This window comes from Ambystoma mexicanum, chromosome 6p, assembly GCF_040938575.1.
Source record: "Ambystoma mexicanum isolate Mex_15411 chromosome 6p, UKY_AmexF1_1, whole genome shotgun sequence".
In the NCBI taxonomy this organism is placed as follows: domain Eukaryota; kingdom Metazoa; phylum Chordata; class Amphibia; order Caudata; family Ambystomatidae; genus Ambystoma; species Ambystoma mexicanum.
The window spans coordinates 875,857,912-875,877,499 of record NC_090935.1 but is presented as its reverse complement, the minus strand read 5'-3'; the positions used below and the strand labels follow the sequence as shown (position 1 = coordinate 875,877,499).

The following is a 19,588-nucleotide window of genomic DNA, read 5'->3' as shown; positions in this document are numbered from 1 at the left end:
GATTATCACAGTACCAGGGCTAGTAGGCTCCTCGGCAGCAGAACCAGTAGGGCCGTTAGGCCCCCTCAGTCGTTAAGCCAGTAGCTACAAGAGCCTCTGTGTCCTTCCTGCCGTAGCGAGGGTCTGACTTGGCCTTCCCATTAACGGGCTTCCCCGGGAAGGAGTCACCCCTGCGGGGTGCTTTTGGAAAGAATACGCCTACCTTCTTTGTCTTCCTGCGTACAGAGTCCTGGAAAACAACTCTCCACTGCGTGAGCCAGTTTGAGGGACTGGGGCGCGAGAGCATCGCACGCAAAGCAGCCTTCCCATTAGAGTTCTTCTCCAAGGCACCGAAGGATGTGGATCCGAGGTGGGAAAGGAACCGTCGCACAACGGGCACCTGCTGAAGCCAGCCACTGCAGACATGCACCGGGGACAGACTAGGGCACCGGTGGACGTTGTTCCCAAAACCTGAATATTAGAACAAAGAAAAGATTAGGGAAAGCAGATGGAATTACGAGGCTTGATGCCTAGCCATCTTGACCGTTTGTTAGCATTTTGCATTTACCCTATTGTGATTGCATGTACTACTGAGAGCCTTCTGCGCCTCGCACAACTAGCCATTTTGACCGTTTGTTAGCATTTCACATTTAGCCTACTGTGATTGCATGTGCTACTAAGAACATTCTGCGTCTCTCACACTAGCTATTCCTACCTACTATTAACATTTTGCATTAACATCCTACTTTTAATCCTACAATGTTAGGCTGGTTACTTATTACCATGTTCCCATACTGCCTTATCCCAGACAGCACCCCCTGCACAGGCAATCACCTACTGGTATTTAGAAATGGCCTCTCATGACTGGCATGCCCTAGACACCACCCCATACCCTGCTTGACCTTATTCCTTCCACCCACGCCACCATTTCCAACCAACCCAGACTACTCACACAACCTTATTCGGACCACCAGGACCCACACTAGAGTTTGCATCCATGAATCACACAGCTGATCAACTAACCTCTGAGACTTCAACACACTAAATCCCGCCCAATATCTGGCACAGACAGAACACTACGCCTCAGATCACACACTAAACTACTCCATGTGCTCTGTACCCCTACCCCCAAAACACCCAACCCGACTGACTTCTGGAAAAAATAAATACATGCCACTCACGGCCCTGAGCTCTAAGAGATTCTCCAGTGCCCCTCAACCACTAACAGCTAAGACTGCTTCTATAGCCATTCCGAAGCTACCTTCTAGATTCAAAAGCGCCCTCATAAACGTCTGATCGCTAGGAGCTCATGCCATTGAAATTCACGACTTAATTACTGAACAAAATCTCGACTTACTAACGATCACAGAATCCTGGCTCCACCAAGCCTGGGTACGCCTACTAGACCTGGCCATTCAGCCGGACTATAGCATTTTCAGAGCCGATAAAATGCACACCACACGTGGTGGAGTAACCATCATAGCAAGGAGCAATCTACAACTCAGATCTAGCCCTACTGAAGACATCCCAGGTTATGAAATTCTACTAGTCAAATTTGCCATGAATAGGAAAACCACGATCAATATTGTAGTGATTTATAGAACCCCCAGTGCTAATAGCCCCCCTGAAACAGACATCCCACTACTGCTTACACCCCTTATCAAACCAAATATAAAATGCATCATCCTTGGAGATCTGACTCTAGGATTCAAAGATGACCAAGACCACAAAGCTATTAGCCTGTCCTCAGCAGTCAAGGACATGAAATTCACCCAGCTAGTGAATACTCCTACACATGTCAAGGGCAGAATCCTGGATTGGATATTGTCACTTAACACCAATCTAAACATCGATTTGATCACCCCCCTCGACTGGACGGACCACTTCTGTATTAAGTTCACCCTTTTGACGGATGAACTCCTTCCTCCCAAAACCAAAACTACTGACACTGTTGAAGCCAGAAACCCCCGCAAGCTTACTGTAGATAAATTCACCCCACCCTCAACAAATTTCTTGAAACCAACTTAGTCACTAGCAATGACCCAAGCATCATTGCCAACTACTACCATAAATGTCTCACACTTACCATTGACGAAGTAGCGCCCACTGTAACCAAAATGTGTCCAAACTGATAAAAATAACAATTTTTGGTTTGACGAAGAACTAGTATACCTGAGAAAATCTAAACGTTCCTTTGAACATGCCCACAAAAAACACCTGACCCCCACAACACTGCTAAAGCTTTTAAGGACGCCAACAAAATCTATAAAACAGCCATCTCCCACAAAGCAAACGCATACAACACACGTATCAGTAATGCCTCTTCAGATTCCAAAGAGTTCTTCGTAATTCTTGGAGAATTAGAAAACCCCATCCCCATCACAACCCCTGTTAATTCCAGTAAGGAATGGTGCACCACCATTCAAGACGCGCTCTCTGCTAAAATATGTCTACTAAAAGACAGTTACTAGCAGATAAAACGCCTCCATCACCAACCCCGCCGCCACCGCCACTGAAAATCCCAACGCTATATTCCACTTTGCCCCAGTCACCCAAGAAATGGTGCTTGACACTATCTCCAAATTAAAAGCCTCCAACTGCAAAGGAGATAGTGTCCCAGCGAAAATAGTCAAAGATTGTGCTTCCTCCCTCGCCCCCACTATTATCAATTTTGTCAACTCCTCTCAAAACAATCTCAGTCCTCAGTCCCAGCCAGTATTAAAGAAGCCTGGGTTCCCCCATTGCTTAAAAAAAAAAAAAAATACACTCGACCCCACAGTGCCCACAATCGACCAATAACAACGGCCCCTTTCTTATTGAAACTCAGATAAACTAGCCTACACACAAATTCAATCACATCTCAAACAGAATAAACTTCTAGGTACTAAGGTACTAGACAATCAGGCTTTAGGCCTAATCACAGTACAGAACTGGCCCTTATAGATCTCAAAATCCATATGGACACCATCAGCGACTCAGGGAAACTCTGCATCCTTTTGCTGTTAGACCTGTCCGCAGCATTCGACCTTGTGGATCACGATAAATTGTGCACTTCCCTAGCCAATGACTTCAACTTCTCTGATGATGCCACCATTTAGGTTATATCGTTTCTTGCTGAACGTACCTCCAGAGTGGCCATAGGCAAAGAAGCTGCCAACCCCATACCAGTACCCATAGGAGTTCCACAGGGACCATGCCTATCACCAACATTTTACAACGCCTACACTAAGCTCCTCTTCTCTGCTCTAGACGCAATGGGTGTCATCTACACTAATTTTGCAGATGACACCCAAATCCTCATACCCATTTCAGGGGACTACGGCCAAGACACCTTAACCATTAACAAAATATACTCCATTATCCAAAACTGGATGGCACTAAATAGCCTCTGTCTCAACGATGAGAAGACAGAAGTTCTCATCATGTGATCACCAACTAAAATAGCGGCCCTTCACTCAGACTACTCCTCTAGCAACATCGACGGCACCTTGATCCCCGTTCAAGCAATTTAAAACATTAGGTGTATACCTAGATGCTAATCTCACAATGACTAAACATGCCAGTACGCTCGCATTTTCTACGGCTTACACATCGAAACCTATAGCTTTAAGATGACAATTCCTGACCCCGGCCAACTGCCTCACCCTGGCCAGAGCTTTGGTATTATCCAAGTTGGACTATTGCAACATACTTCTACTAGGGATTTCCAATACCAACCTCAGTAAATTGCAACTTCTGCAGAATAAAGCTCTAAGGGTAGCATTAGGGATAAAAAAAAACACGACCACATCTCCAAGATCAGGAAGGATGCCCACAGGTTGCCCGTCAAAGCTAGAATTATCTTTAAAACCCTCTGCATCAGGCATAAATGTATTGCAAAAAAAACCCAATATATGTCAACAATGTCTGACAGAAAAAAGAAAATCGTTAGAACACTAAGATCTAATAACAGTCAACATTTAGCGTCACCCTGCTACAACTACACCATAGAAGGAGGCAGCAGCCTTCATGTCTTAGCCCCCAAACACTGGAACTCCCTCCCACTTACCAAAAAAAAAAAAAAAAAAAAAAAAAAAAGTCGTCCTTCCCGGCTTCAAAAAGCAACTAAAAACATGGCCGACACCTAAACTGTATTTTAGCGTTAAGTTCTTCTGATTGTATACATTTCCTGTATGCTCCTTTTCTCAAATGTAAACAATGTTTCTTAGCCTCGATTATATGTATTACCAATCACCAAGATGTCTGTAACCACGGTGTGATACCCCAGGGTCTGGGCGTGTAACAAATGAAAAATAAATAAATAACCAGGAGCACAGGTGAAAGTGGTCCGCTCCCGTTGATGCGGAAAAGAGGACTGGGGTGAGGCATCAATGGGCGGGGTTAAGGGAGCGCATGCCTATACATTTAAAGGGAAAGTGTTATTTTTCCTGGTGAAAAAGGTTCCGTTCCCGGCCTATCAAGGGACGCCCATACAGGATGGAAGATAGGGGAGGGGACGGAGTACACTTGTGTACAGGCACGTTATAAATGACGTATCATATATCATATTATATACAGTGTTAATCCCCCCACCCTCATTGGCTGCTCATGATTACATAGCCCATTCTCCAATTGGTTCTGCTGTCTTCCCACTAATTTTCATCACACAAGGGCAACGTGTTCGTCCATCATGGAATGCTGCAAGGGAGGATAGCTCAGCGGCAACGTGCGTGCCTTGGAAGCAGGATGACATGGAGCAACACAGGTTCGATCCCCGGGTCCACACTTCGAAACCTCTGGGTATTAAGCGTGTTATAAATAACCAATCATATCAATTAGCTAACATCAACTAGCACCACCCTACCTTCGATCCAAACCACGTGACATGTACCTGGTTATTAGCGGGAACCCAGTGGGCAATTTCGAAGTCAGCCTGGTCCTTGAGGCCAAAACATCCCCTTTCTCATCCCAGACATGTTTGTGCCCCCCCCCCGCTCCTATCACACCCTCCCCACTGTATGGGCATCATTCTTAGCATTCCTTGGCACAAAACATAGATCAGGTCGTTCTCGGTTTTTCCCCTTTATCAGTTCCCCTCCACAAGAGTGAGACTAGCGATCCACTAATCATTACAGTTCAAAGGATTTAGAGCCCATTTCCCTACACATCTGGTAGTTCAAATAAAGTGACCGTCATCATTCGGGGCGTAGGGAGGGCATCATTCGGGAGGTTATGAGGGGGTGCTAGTGCCTTAAATATTGGTTCATGTTTTTTGCATCCAAAGACCTCTGCCTTCGCTCTCAGGAATACGACCTTGGTACTAGTTCGCAGCCCTTCACTTCTTCAGCTGGACACATTCCTACCTAATTAGTTCAAAGGCCTAACTGATGTGGGGGCATGTGCATGTTCCTTGCCGCACCTGGGAATCGGGATGCAATGGTGAAATAAGGGATAAGGCCTTGTTCTGCGTTTCTTGCGAAAACACGGCCTGCAAGGATTCAGGCCTACTTGTAAATGCGATGTTAGTTCATGTTATGGCTATTGTGCATTTAGGCATACTCCATCGTACACAGTTCAATTACATGCCTATTAATTAGTCCACCCCCCCCCCCTTGTGATTTTCTCTCTCCCACCAATTGTCTCCAGCCCTGGCACACCTCCCCGTCCCCTATAACGTCACATACTCAGCGCTGTATTTTAATGTAGGTTTTGCAATCTAAATAGTCTAGGAGGTGCAGTGGTCAAAACGTGCATCCCAACATGGGCAATGCCATCAATACTTCCATGGGGGGAACCCTTCCCTAATGTGGCAGAAGCTCTCTGATGACGGAGGATCACAGAGGGGGAGATTACCCTCATGGCAGTAAGGGTGACTTGCCAGATTAGACATGGTATTCCCCTTACCAAATTCAAAAGAACAACTCAGACCCAACATCCCACCCCTCTGGGCTTGGTGGTAATATCAAGACAGGATGTCTCCATGAAACTCATAACTCCCCAGCAATTCCACAATACTATGTAACATGTTGTAAAGTCAAACAAGAACCCAACATTGCCTACTCGTCCTCCCATGTGTGACATACTGTGTCAATGATGTAAAATATCCAATCATGACCAGTAATAGAATTCATGTCCTTTCCCTTTTTTCTGACAGTACTGGGATGAGGAAGCTGAGCGCAGTAAAGAGGATCACTGAAGGACACAAGTCCAGCAAGCACTCTAGTTGCTGCTCACATAGACCTGCGGCCGGGAAATTTAAAGAGCAGAAGCAGAGAGTTGGTTTCTGCTGCTCGTGGGAGTGAGCTGCAAGGATCGAGAAGCCGAAAGGCTAATACCGGCATGGTGGAGGCAGGCGGCTCACTGGCGAAGAGGAAAGAAGCTGTTGCGCGAGTGGGACATGCTGCGGGAACGCCAGGGGCCAGCGAGACAGGTGACAGAAGGCAGCGCTTTATTAACAGGAGCCTGGAACGAAGCAGACTTGTCAGGCAGAAGCCGTGAGAGATGGGAGAACAAAGTGGAAGTGGTCGCATGAAGGAAACGGAAAAAAGCACATTCACCGGCTGACAGTGTGAGAATCCAGGAACACAAACAAGAGCCAGTGAGTCCACCCAGAGACCGCAGGGACACCAGAGCACATTGGCGGGCACGCCAAATGCAAATAATTACAAGTAAAGTAACAGGAAGAGAAAAAGGGAAAGACCTTATTGAAAAGGGGGAACTGTCTTACGAACAAAACTCTTACAAATATGTGAATACATGCAGTGCAAGTACATGAGAAACCAGAAAAGGAGAATATATCAAGAGGATACATTATCCAACAAAGTATATGTGTAATTCTGGAGGAGGGCAGAGACCTCATATGAATAGAAGTCCTGGAAGGAGAGTATACCAGGCAGTCACAAGTAAGGTGCAAGGAATATCAGGACTAGAAAAGGGAATTGTTTGAACCAAAAGAGAAGGAGCAATATCCTGGCAGAAATGTATACCAGGTGTCCTGAGAGAGTCAAAACTACAAAGCCAGATAGTTCTGTGTGATGGTGTTGTTGGTCAAGAAGGACAAAAAGCTGTTGTGTGTGAAACCTCCGAGAGGAGAGCAACCCACGGGAAGGGAACCACCCCTCTCGAGCAAGGACCTTTATCATTGAAGAACTTGTATTGGAGCCATTTATTCTTCCTTTATGAACACTTTTCTAAACCACCCAAGGTTAAAGACACTTCCATTTTCACCTTAGAATTTAGTTTATGAAAGCACTCGACAGGGGGTGCTGTTGAGCAGCCAAGGAAAATGGCCGCTTAGCTCGGGAGCTCCGTCGTGGCCCGCCCGAATCCTTTCACATCAGCGCTAATCCTGACTGCCTGCAGCAGCCACTGCCACGATCTTGTTGCCAGCATCATCCTCTACCCGCACCTGTGATTTGGGGCTGAATCGGTGCCCAGGGCCCGCACTTCCGACATCTGCGGGCGGCTCCTATTGGGGCCTCCTTGCGGCCGCCGGCTCCGCCGCCGCTGGGAAGTGCTGCGGCTCCTGATCCTCCCACGCTGCTGCCCGCGGCCGCCTGTGGTGCCTCCTCGCTGCTGCGCCTGGCCTCCTTGCTGCTGCCTGGGGAGTCTGTACCCCGGGGCTTCTTTCCATCCGGAGTGCTGTTTCGCGGCGGGTGACCCGACGCTGCTTGCTCCTGGGTGCCGCGGTGGTGCGGCGCACTGGTGGGCCCCATGCGCCGGGGACTGGGCTGTAGCCCGCCGCCTCCGCATACGAACGCGCATCTCCCGCCCGCTTCTGAGACTGAGGGCCGTGCTGGCTGTTGGGCTCGCGGCTACCTGGGCCGGCTGGCCAGGCCGTCCATTGTGCGGGTGGCCACTCCACCGTGGAGGGGGGAAGCCCACGACGCCATCCGCAGGACACCGGAGCTGAGACCTATTCCACTTACCTCCTTCCCTCGTTCACGTGGATCACGCCGACGGACAGCTGCAGACTGCGGACCTGCACCCATTAGCCTACAGACGACGCGCGGGTCTAGCCACCCCAAAGGCTGCAAGGTGGGTGCTGGGGGCTGCGATATATCCACCCTGCTCTCTCCTGGTGCGGGCCCACACTCCCCCCGGCTGCTTGCATCACTGCCTGGGAGCCTTCTCCGCCCACTGTGGGGCCGCCTGCACGGGGTCGCTGCCTGCGGCTGACTTTTGTGCCCGCGGAGCATGGCTCCTGCATCCTGCTTAGCCTCCGGTGCTGCGGCCTACCTGGCAGTGGTGGTGGTCGCGCGCCCACTTCCTCGCCCCACCTTGCTCCGGGGCTCCCATAGTGGACTGACACACCTTGGGGTGCCATTGTAAGGGGAAGTGCCCCACTCACCCTACTGTATGACCGATTGCGGTGCCATTCCCTGGGCGGTGTGTGGTCCTCATGTCGACTGGTTGTCGGCTCGGCGCCCTGGGCCTAGGCCTACCTGAGCGAATCACTACCCACAAAAAACACGCGGGGGCCCCTCAGTTCCTTCTATCAGCAGGGCCTGCGCTCCCCATGAGACCCGCACTGTTCTGGATCACGTGTACCCCCTGGCTGGCCTACATCATCTCTGCTGCCACGCCATACTCTGCCTTCTCCACCCTGTCGGCATACTATCAGCATCCCTGAATCTACAATACCTGCGGACCGCAGCTGCTGCCCTGCCTTCATCTCCCACCGCGACTCCTCCTCAGCCGCCGCCCACCTCCAACTTTGCCAGGTTGAGCAGGACTCCCCACCATAGTAATGTCCAACAGAGCGAGGGATGCTAACAAAGTGGGCGCTATGGACAAGTTTGCCAGGGCGGCACCTCGGGCGGACCCTGCGTCCTCCTCTGAGGCACAGGAGGATAGCGAGACACTGCCGGATCCCCCGCAACCAGATCTAACCACCATGATGGAGTCCATGGCAAAAAACTTCACATCCTTCCATGAAAAGCTGAACGACATCAATGCTAATGTAGCCTCCCCACGCGCTCAAATTGACCAGCATGGGTCCAGGCTCACGGAGACGGAGCAGAGGATAGGTACCAACGAGGATCACATTCATACCCTTCAAAACGCAGTTACAGAGCTCATACGCGACATGAAACAGGTCAAAGCCAAGAATGATGACCTCGAATCGAGGTCACGGCGAAATAACATTCGCATAGTGGGGGTTCCTGAATCAGCACTAAAGGGACGCATGGAGCTCGCGGTTGAGCAACTCATCAAAGATCTCCTCGGTAACCCCGAGCTCTCACCATTCTTTACGGTTGAAAGAGCGCATCGCTCTCTGGCACCCTGCCCTAAACCAGGCGATTTCCCCAGGCCAATCATCGCTAAATTACTGAGCTACAAAGACAGGGATCTCATTCTCCGTTTGGCCAGAGAGAGAGGGGAGCTGAGGCTTGAGTCCCAAATCATCAGGATTTTCCCTGACTTCTCGGTGGGGGTCCAGATGGAGCGACGCCGATTTAGTGGGGTGAAGAAGATGTTGAGAGATTGAGTATTCTATGCTTTTCCCTGCTCGTCTGAAATTCATTCATCGCAATAAAAGCTATTTCTTTACGGTCCCTGACGAGGCCGTTAAGTTTATCGAAGCGCAGGTCCCACTGTTGAATCCTCCAGAGGAACCAATGGACGACGACTGATCCTGTAACCCCTAGGTTTCTCCGCTGGCCTCCGGCTGTCGGGGCGACCGTGAGACTGTTCACCTGGCGTATTGTGGCCCACCCCCTTGTCATCCCATTTGCTGGCCGGCCTTGGTCCTTTGGCACCTTATTTAGTACTTGGTCTCCTGTGGGAGTTGTATCCCTGTATTTCATGATCCGGTCACCAAATCCCGGACCTGCACTCCAGAAACTGGGCCGCACCGTCATGCTCTGACCTGTGGCAGTTCCAATTTTGTCCTTGCTATCCTGAAACCCATGGTTATCCTTTCCTTGTAACCTCTACTTTAATAGTCAAACAATGCTGGGAAATGTGAATGTTTTTCATCCAAAGCTTTAACATTGGTGGGCTAGACGGCAGCAGCAGCCCCCACTGCAGCTGCAATGCCGTTTACGGCAGTGGGTTTGTGTTCGAGCACCGGTTGGGCTATTTCTCAGGCGCTGCTGAGTTGGGGATGGCACGCAGTTTGGTTTCAGGGTCGTTGTCAATGCACTGCTAGTCATTACTGGGCGGTGAGGGTGGGGGGTGGGACAGTTGGGGTTTGTTTTACACAAAATGGCGGGATTGACCTTACTGGTGCGGCGAGGTGGCAGGCCTGCCTCATCACAGCGCTCCTGTTGATATTCGGAGTGAGATTCCACATCTGGGATGTTCCCTAACTCTTTAGTATGGCTTTTAGAGTATTGATGTGGAATATACGGGGGCTGACCAATTTTACAAAATCTAGTAGGATTACTGCGTATGCACAGAGGCATGGGGTCAAGGTCGTCCTGTTGCAGGAGACACACGCTAAGAAACTCTTGTCATCAAACCTCGCACAGACCTGGGGCCCCAACAGATACTATACTCAGTACTCCACTCAGTCCAGGGGAGTCCTCACTCTCATCCACAAATCGGTTGGGTTCACACTTCACACATCCCACATCGATCCTGAAGGTAGATATGTGATCCTACATTGTACCTTAGCTAACGAAGAATGCCTGCTTGTGAATTAGTCCGCTCCCAATATTGATTCTCCCGACTTCATAGATACGGTATCGGCCATTCTCATGAAATATGTGGATGTCCCCATTATGTGGGGCGGAGACATGAACCTCATACTTGATGCGGCCCTAGACAGAACAACCATTGCCCGCAGACCTATAACCCGAGCGGCCAAACGGCTTCTAACTCACATGGGCTCCTTGAATTTACACGATGCTTGGAAAACACTCCACCCCCAGGAGAGGGACTACACCTTTTACTCTACGGTACACGATAGTGCCTCGAGAATAGATATATTCCTCCTGTCAGGTAACCGGATGGGCAGGGTTTCTGATGTTAAGATCCTCACGCGCACACTCTCCGACCACTCCCCCGTGCTACTACAGATCCAGCTGGGTAAGGCCTCTGGGGCTCGCCCCGCCTGGCGTTTCAAATCCAACGCCCTATCAGATATCATCTTTAGGGCTGAGATACTATCAGACAAACTTGTTCTACGAAAACAACAATGAATGCCTCACAACGAGTCCCCTGGGACGTATCGGAGGCAAAGTTTACATCAGAGGAATGTGCATCTCTAGAGAAGCAGGCGTCCTCAAAGCCATAAAGCAGGCCTTAAATCTCTCCGAAACCAAGCTTAAAACCTTAGAACAAGAGTACGCTTCCAATCCAGCACCTGCCACCCTAGCGAGGATTAGGACTGTACTGGAACTATTTGAAGCACATGCCCTTAGCGAAGTGAGATACAACCCCCGCCCTGCGGCTGCCCGAAGATATGGTGAGGGGGATAGGCCGGGCAGGACCTTGGCCAAACTGGTGCGGTCTGAGGGAGTTAGGACCCATATAGATAGTATTATCGATGAGAAGAGGTCGAGACACTGGTCAGACCAGGCCATCCTTGACACTTTCGCCAGCTTTTACGCCAACCTATATGGCCCCCAACCAGAGCATACAGCCCGAGACCTTGACGACCTACTAGAGTCCATCCCTATGACCTTGATCTCTCAAAGCACCAGAGAACTGCTTGATGCCCAGTTTTCCTTAGACGAGATAGTCCAGGTGATCTCGGATCTTCCTAAGGGCAAAGCCCCGGGCCCCGACGGACTCACATCTGATTTCTATCAAGAGCATGTTGGCATATTAGCGCCCATACTGCATGGGGTCTGGACTGAATCACTCCGTTCACACACCCCCCCCTCTTTAAGAGAAGCATTAATCACCGTCCTCCCCAAACCAGGGAAACCTCCAGACGAATGCGGTTCCTACAGGCCCCCGTCCCTCATTACTATACTGACATGAAAATCTTTGCCAAGGTAATTGCCAATAGGTTCCTTCCATTCATGCCCCACTTCGTCCACGCCGACCAGAGTGGATTCGTCCCTGGCCGCTCACCGGCACTTAACATCCGGCGTCTATTTAACGTACTGTCTAGAATTGATCCGAATGCAGACGCGGTGGCAGTCACATTAGACGCCCAAAAGGCGTTCGACATGGTATCATGGCAATACTTATGGGCTGTTTTGGAGAAAATGGGAATAGGGCTGAATATGATCTCCCATATAAAACTGTTGTACACGAGACCGTCGGCAAGGGTGCTAGTTAACTCCGTCCCCTCTTCCCCCTTTGAATTACACAGGGGTACCCGACAAGGCTGCCCATTCTCCCCCATCCTCTTTGCGCTTGCCATTGAACCCATGGCCGATCATGTCAGGAATCGACACACTCGTAAGGGCGTTCGTTTGCAGGACACACCGGAAATCATCTCATTGTACGCAGATGACGTACTCCTCTACGTCAGACAACCCTCCACATACTTGGAACCTATCATTTGAGATATAACAAAAATAGGCACGTATTCTGGCTTCACCATAAACTACTCGAAATCCGAGATCTTCCCTCTCACTAAATCGACCCAACAACCGTCCTGCAAATTCCCCCTTCGCTGGTCCCCGGCTGGGATCAAGTATCTCGGGGTGCAGGTGTCACTGGCTAAAGTTTCCCTGCTGGCAGACAACTACGAAGCAACGGCACAGCTCATCGAATCCAAGATGCTCAAGTGGCGCAATCTCCCTCTATCCCTTGCGGGCAGACTCTCCCTAATAAAAATGATCGCGGTCCCCAAGCTCCTCTATATATTTGCGAATGTGCCAGTGTGGCGTGGCCAGGCAAGCAGTATTTCAAGAGGCTTCACACAGCGTTTGCTCAATTTCTCTGGCACGGTCCGCAAGAAGTGGCAACATATGACCCTGCCTTATGAAAAAGGGGGCTTCAATGCCCCCGATTTAACTCTCTACTGGAACGCTGCACAGGCCCAACATGCTACCCATTGGTACACAAACCCCAATCCGCCCCCACATGTTAAATTGGAAAACAATGGCAGGGGATGGTACCCACATCATGACCTTACTATTACACTATGGATTTCGTGCGGATGCCCCATTGGACCCGGTGGCTACCACGATTAGGGCATGGAACAATATCCTTCCCTCCAGTCCGGAACTGCGCCCATACTATAAGTGGCTCCCCTTATGGCAATTTCCCGGCCTCACCCCTACACATGATCAACACCTCTCCCAACGTTCGGAAAGCCTGGGATATCGGGCCCTGACTGACCTTTATCCTGATGGTTCATTTATGACATCCCGAACATTGCGCCCCGGGGACCCCAGCTCTGCGCTTGACTTGTTGCAGTACTACAGGTTGAGAACAGCGGTACGGGCAATGTGGCCCTCCTTCCCAGAGGAGCCTCCAGACTCACCTGAACTCCAGTACATAGCAAACCCCACAGGCTGCAGGGGCATAATATCCTCCTTGTATAAAATACAGATGGGCAAACTAGAAAATATCTCCCCGGAACCACGGGCGGCATGGGCCAGGGAGCTCGAAAAAGAGATCACTGACGAAATGTGGGGTAAAATGTGTGCACACACGCGCAAGGTATCACTGAGTGCCAGGTTTCGCTGCATACAATACAAACTTCTCAATAGGCTCTACTATACGCCGTACAGAGTTGCAAAATTCACGCTCACACCGACACATACATGCCCGAAATGCAAATCAAACGAGGCAGATCATGTTCATATGTTTTGGTCCTGTGCTGCACAAGTTTTGGGTGGAGGTGACAGAGGCGCTCTCGGAGATGATTGGCTCCCCGGTAGAGATGGACCCATTAGCCTTGCCGTTTGGTATTTGGACGGGAGAAAATGTAAGGAAAATGTCAACATTCTTGAATGTAAGTGCTATTGTTGCCAAGAGATGTATATTACAATGCTGGAAGCGCCGCACCGCCCCCACCCTCAGCATGTGGTTGAGGACCCTCACGTGGGTACAAACATGCGATGAGGAGTACATCGGATCCTTGCCCATGCCTTCCCGCCCTATAAATGTGTGGTCCGAATTTTGTAGTTATCTGAACAACAAAGATGGGGTCGAGTGGACCTCCGCCCCCTCACCAGCCCAACCAAACTCATCTTGATGTACGACCCATGCGTACTATTCCACAATGTTCACCCCCTCTAAGATGTGAAGTTGATCTTAGCTGTGATGCAATGCATATAGATGCCGTTATGTTGTTTTCTTGCTTACATGCTATCTGTGCTGTACCTGTCTTGACCTTCTGAGGTCAAACAAAAGTTTTAAAAAAAGAATTTAGTTTATAGTGTGAGGGTCAGAATAGAACCTTGGACATGGGACAGTTTTTGCTTTGGCCATTAGGACACTGACAGATCCTTAGTTGTTGGTCCAGGCAGGGATATTCAGCAGGGTCAGATCAGAGAGGCATTTTCCCAAACCCTTTTATTTACAATAAGTCTTTAACCAACATCTTCGATAACTTGTGTCAGACTTCATTCCCGACTCCTCACTGCATGCAAGATACCCATAACATGTGTGCATGTACACCAGACAATCAGGGCAATCACAAAGACCTAATCTCCTCTTGCCTGTATAACAGAAGATCAGCATTCCCATGTTCTGTACACCACTTACCAATTCTGCCACAGCGGAAAGGGCTCCTGTTCCCTTAATGCACAGTAAGCAGAACTAACTATTTTCACCAGCTTTTTCAAAAGGCTTCCTACAGAGGAGGTAACTGTCTTGCCTCAACTTAAGGGCCTTAACTAGAAGAAACCTAGCAAGGATTTTAAATGTGATCCAAGGTCCACCATATGTTGTGGTTTCTGGACAGAAAGAGGGTCTTTCCCAGCAGAAACTGTGGGCTCCTGTCGTGTTAAGAGGACAAACAAAACGGGCGGGCCTTATATCGAGGCAATAACTGATACATTGTTTAACATGGAGGTTGGACTACCTCTGAGAAATTAGTATTGGGACAAGAAACAGGGACATGGGAAGTCATAGCTTTGGTCTTAAAAATAGCACAACATTAAAAAAAAAAAAGAAAATACCTTGGTAAGGGAGTGCATTCACTGATTATGCCCTCAGCTCCCAGGGTGATGCCCTGAACAATGAAAGTGCTCCCCATTCCTTTCCAAAGAGCCCTTGGCCCCTACAAATGAAAAGAGAAAAACAATGATATAACTATAAATAACACAGTATGCCATTCATTGCAGTATCAAAATACCTTAATACTTTTCTGAAGCTAGTATAGTACGGTTAGTTCTAACAGATGTAAATATTTTCCTTTTAAAAGGGGTCTTATCGGTGGTTATAACGGACACCCCAGAAGTTGTACGGTGTTTTGAATGTATATGCACCTAATTTTTGGGCTAGGACAGTAAATCTTGAGGTCCCTCCTCCTTATGCTAGCCACCACCTCACACCTTCCTCTCGAAGTCTCTGGGTCACTGGGGTGTTGGCACTTAAAAGTTGAAAAAAATGCTGTGCATTTTAGAACATATAAGAGGTCGGACACCTGTAGTTCAGTAAAGGAGTATTTTATTTCAACAAGCTTACAACCAAGTCACTAGATTACCAGAAAGTTACAAATAGGGCCACTGATGTTCCAACGAAGCAAGTTATTTTGGGTTATTCAAAATAATTTAATGACGCAATAGTGGTTGTTTGAAAACATTCTAGCAAATACTAGGGATTTAATTAAACATTGTGGTTTGAGCATTATAAGGAGTAGTTTTGCATTATGATGCACATGCACGATTGTCGTTCAACGCTGTACTGTCAGTGCAGGCAAACCTCTTACGCGTCATTAAAAGGGTTTACTACATGATGGTAAAACACTGTGCTACTGGCAAGAACCCTGATCTTGGTTACAAATTGACATCTACAAATACACACCTGTGACTTGCTGAAGCTGTACATAATATTGACAACGGTAAATGGGCTGAGGTGGTAGTTCCTGGCATGATAATTAACCTGAAAAATGAAGGTCAAAAAGGAAAATAACCTTGTTAGCACTTTCATGCTTGGTTTAAACAATTGCAAACATGAAAAACACATAAAAAAAAAATCATACATTTCAGAAAGGTTGAAGAAAATAGTGTATTAAAAAAGTAAACTTGGTGCTGCCACTTGCCTTAATCTGTTAAAGAAAGCCCAAAAGACGACATCTGTTTTTTTTTTGTTTTTTTACCATAAACGAAAACTAAAGGGAAAAGGTACAGCTACAACAATGTCCTTGAGGGGGAAAACGTACATGTAGTAACACCCTCACTTTTAAGTAGCTTTGTCAGCAAACTGCCTCTAATGCACATTTGTAAGAACTTCATACAGCAAGTGCAACACAGGGTACATATTCAAATACAACAAGGAAACGATAATGCATTGTTCGTTTCTATTTATTCACATAAAATAATCACATATACCTTGGTAAAAGGACCACAAACACATTCAATGTGAAAATGAGATTAGGTTTTCTAGTTATACAGGTGAAAATGTAATGTCAACAAGATTATGCAGGACTGTGATTCAGGATATCAAACAAGACTTATAGAAATTGGTATAAAATACTGAATTTGAATTATCCAGATTTTCATATCTAAACCAAAATGTTACTACCTTACTAGATCTAAGCATGAGCATTTTGACTGCACCGAACAATTATTGGGCACAATTCTGAATACGTAAATTTGACAAACAATCCCAACTAAACGTGTAGGAAGTTTATTAGTATCCCGAATTTACAGAAATCGTATAGATAATTGTTTTTAGTGTATCCGACCAAGTCAACTCTTAAAAATGCCACTAATCTTTCAGGACCGCCTACTAAGTTCACCCAAAGAAATGTACTCGTCCCATTGTAAGGTAAAAATATCAAAGTATTGTTATGTGGCTAGATTGGACTGCATTGCTGCAGCCAGTCTGGTTACATTTTCTGACTCCGGCATAGCATTTTTTACTGGCATCATGGTTAAAGCACACAATAGAACGCTTGCTTTAAAACGGTGAGCGGGCCTCTAATTTGTGGTGAGGAGGAAGAGTGCCCCCAAATCAGAATCACAGTGCTGGTGAGCGGGCCTCTGATTCCTCCACAAATCAAAGGCCCGCTCACCAGCAATGCAAATTGTCCTCTGCTTCATAAAATCTCCTTGATTCTGCAAGTGGGCGAGGAGATTTTGCAAGCCCTGTTAATGTTATATTTATTTTTATAAGCAATTTTCTGCTACGTTCTTCAGCCTCCTTGTGAACAGTAAAATTATAATGTAATGCCTTGAGAAAGCAGTATGAGTTTAGCATGTGCCAGCACTTAGAAGGAATCAAATATTGGATATAATTTCAAAAACCTAATTGTACGAGACAACTCGGGTGAAAGAAAGTGGATTAACATCAAGTTACTAATCCAATTATAAATGGGTATCAAGTTGTAAGAGGAAACAACCCACAGAATCAAAAAAGGTATGTGCTAGAAGTCGTAATAATAAATACAAATATTTGAATTACAATAAATTGACAATCATCCAAGAAAGAATGGATTAAAACACCCTGAAAAAAACTTCAAGTACCTTGTGTCCATTATTTGACTAAATGGGCTATACCTTTCTTTCATAAAACTCTATTGAGCATTCATTCAGCTTACAAAAAAGCAGATCATTCCAAGGACCTTTATCTTCACTGTTATTAAAGATTTCTTAGACGGTTTTCACTATCTATTCACTAGAGAGGCTCCATGGGAACTAAACTTAATTCTAAAGTTAATACTCAGCGCACCACAAAGGACCACTTGTCCTCCCACTTCTCCGTTAATAGGTCTCCCTTTTAGCTACTGGTAAAATCAAACATTCAGAACTGCCATTGACTTATGAAATTGGACCTTAGTTGGGTTGTCAACTTCAAAATTATAATATTGTGTGACATAATTGAAAGTCTGTGCATATAGAACTATATTGGAAGAACAAGTTACTTTCTTACCTGGTAACGTTCTTTCGATGGGATGGTCCGACGACGTATTCCATATCTATGACAGGTAAATACCACAGCTGTGCTGCTTCGGAAACTTTTTTCGGCGTCTGCGTCGATGACGTTGATGCGCTGTCTTCGAGGAGCTCCTCCGACGTCCGACGTCATCCGATGTGATAAGTAGGACGCACGACGCCCGTAGCCTCAGTTGTAGTTTTTTCTCCCAGAACGTGTGACATTAGTCTACTGCCAGTCAGACACGAAGCCTTGCGGAACGTAAGCTGCAATCGCAAAAGAAATTCTGCAGCGGGGAAGGTAGGGAGGGAGCGATATGGAATACGTCGTCGGACCATCCCATCGAAAGAACATTACCAGGTAAGAAAGTAACTTGTTCTTCGAGGGGATTGGGTTCTCCGACGTATTCCATATCTATGACCGACTCCCAAAGCAGTACCAAAGCAAGGAGGAGGGAAAGAATTTAGAATTAAAATTTAGAATCGCCAATCAAATAGCAGAGCAAAGGACCGCCTTGCCAAAGGCCAGATCCTGTCCTCGGATGGAATCGAGGGAATAGTGACGTACAAATGTATGTACTGAAGCCCAGGTGGCTGCATCACAGATGTTGCGAATAGGAACACCCCTCTGTAGGGCAGTAGATGCAGCAATACCCCTGGTAGAATGGGCCCGCAAGCCAGCCGGTGGGTCCTTACCCGCCAAGCGGTAACACTCCGAGATGGCCAAAATAATCCAGCGAGACAAAGTCTGTTTCGTCACAGCTTGTCCCAAACGCTTTCCAGTCTAACCAATAAAGAGTTGATCATCCACTCTGACCCGGGACATGCGTGAAACATAAAAGCTTAAAGCTCTCCTAGGATCAAGCCTATGGAGCCTCTCCTCTTCCTTACCAGGATGCGGAGGAGGGTAGAATGCCGGAAGAACAACCTTCTGGGCCAAATGAAATTCCGTCACTACCTTCGGAAGAAAAGAAGGACGGACTCTAAGGACAACCCTGACCTTATGGAAAACAGTGAAGGGAGGCCTAACTGAAAGTGCCTGTAACTCACTCACTCACTCTGCGAGCGGAAGTGACCACAACTAAAAATACAGTTTTAAGAGTCAACAGCCTCAAAGGACAAGAGTGCAAAGGCTCAAAGTGAGCACCCGTTAGAAACCTGAGAACAAGGTTCAAATCCAAACCGGGCACCAGGAAAGGTGACGGAGGGAACACATTAGTGAGCATTTTCAGAAACTGTGAAATTAAAGGGATTTTAAAATAGGAACACTCTTCAGACGAGCGCTTAAAGATGGACAGCGCCGCCAGGTAACCTTTAATGGTACCCACTTGCAAGCCCCTGTGGGCCAAAGAAAGTAAAAAGGACAGAACCATGGGGATGTCACATGCAAAAGGATCCACATTCTGAAGTCTGCACCAGTCCCAGAATTTACGCCAACGGCAAAGGTACAGAGACTTTGTTGCTGGCCATCGGGCCGAGAGCAACACCTCCATCACGTCTTCAGGGAGGTCCCAATCCTTATACCTCAACCTTTCAGAAGCCAAGCGTGAAGGTTGAGGGATCTGACCTCTGGATGGAGAACCTGACCCCCCTCCCGTGAGAGCAGATCGTCTCGGTAGGAAAGACGACGTGGAGGGCAGATGGACAAGTCGAGAAGGTCCGGGTACCACGTC

The 19,588-nt window shown here is 47.6% G+C and overlaps 1 protein-coding gene across 1 annotated transcript in view; it reads right to left on the bottom strand.

Annotated features, from left to right (window-relative positions):
- The window catches only part of SLC25A46 (solute carrier family 25 member 46), a 410,387-nt gene that overhangs the window by 140,841 nt on the left and 249,958 nt on the right, over positions 1-19,588 (bottom strand). The window contains exons 4-5 of the mRNA XM_069625486.1: positions 15,844-15,921; positions 14,997-15,097 (exon numbers count right to left, since the gene is read on the bottom strand). Coding sequence (XP_069481587.1) covers positions 14,997-15,097; positions 15,844-15,921 — 179 coding nt within the window. The remainder of the gene's footprint in view (positions 1-14,996; positions 15,098-15,843; positions 15,922-19,588) is intronic.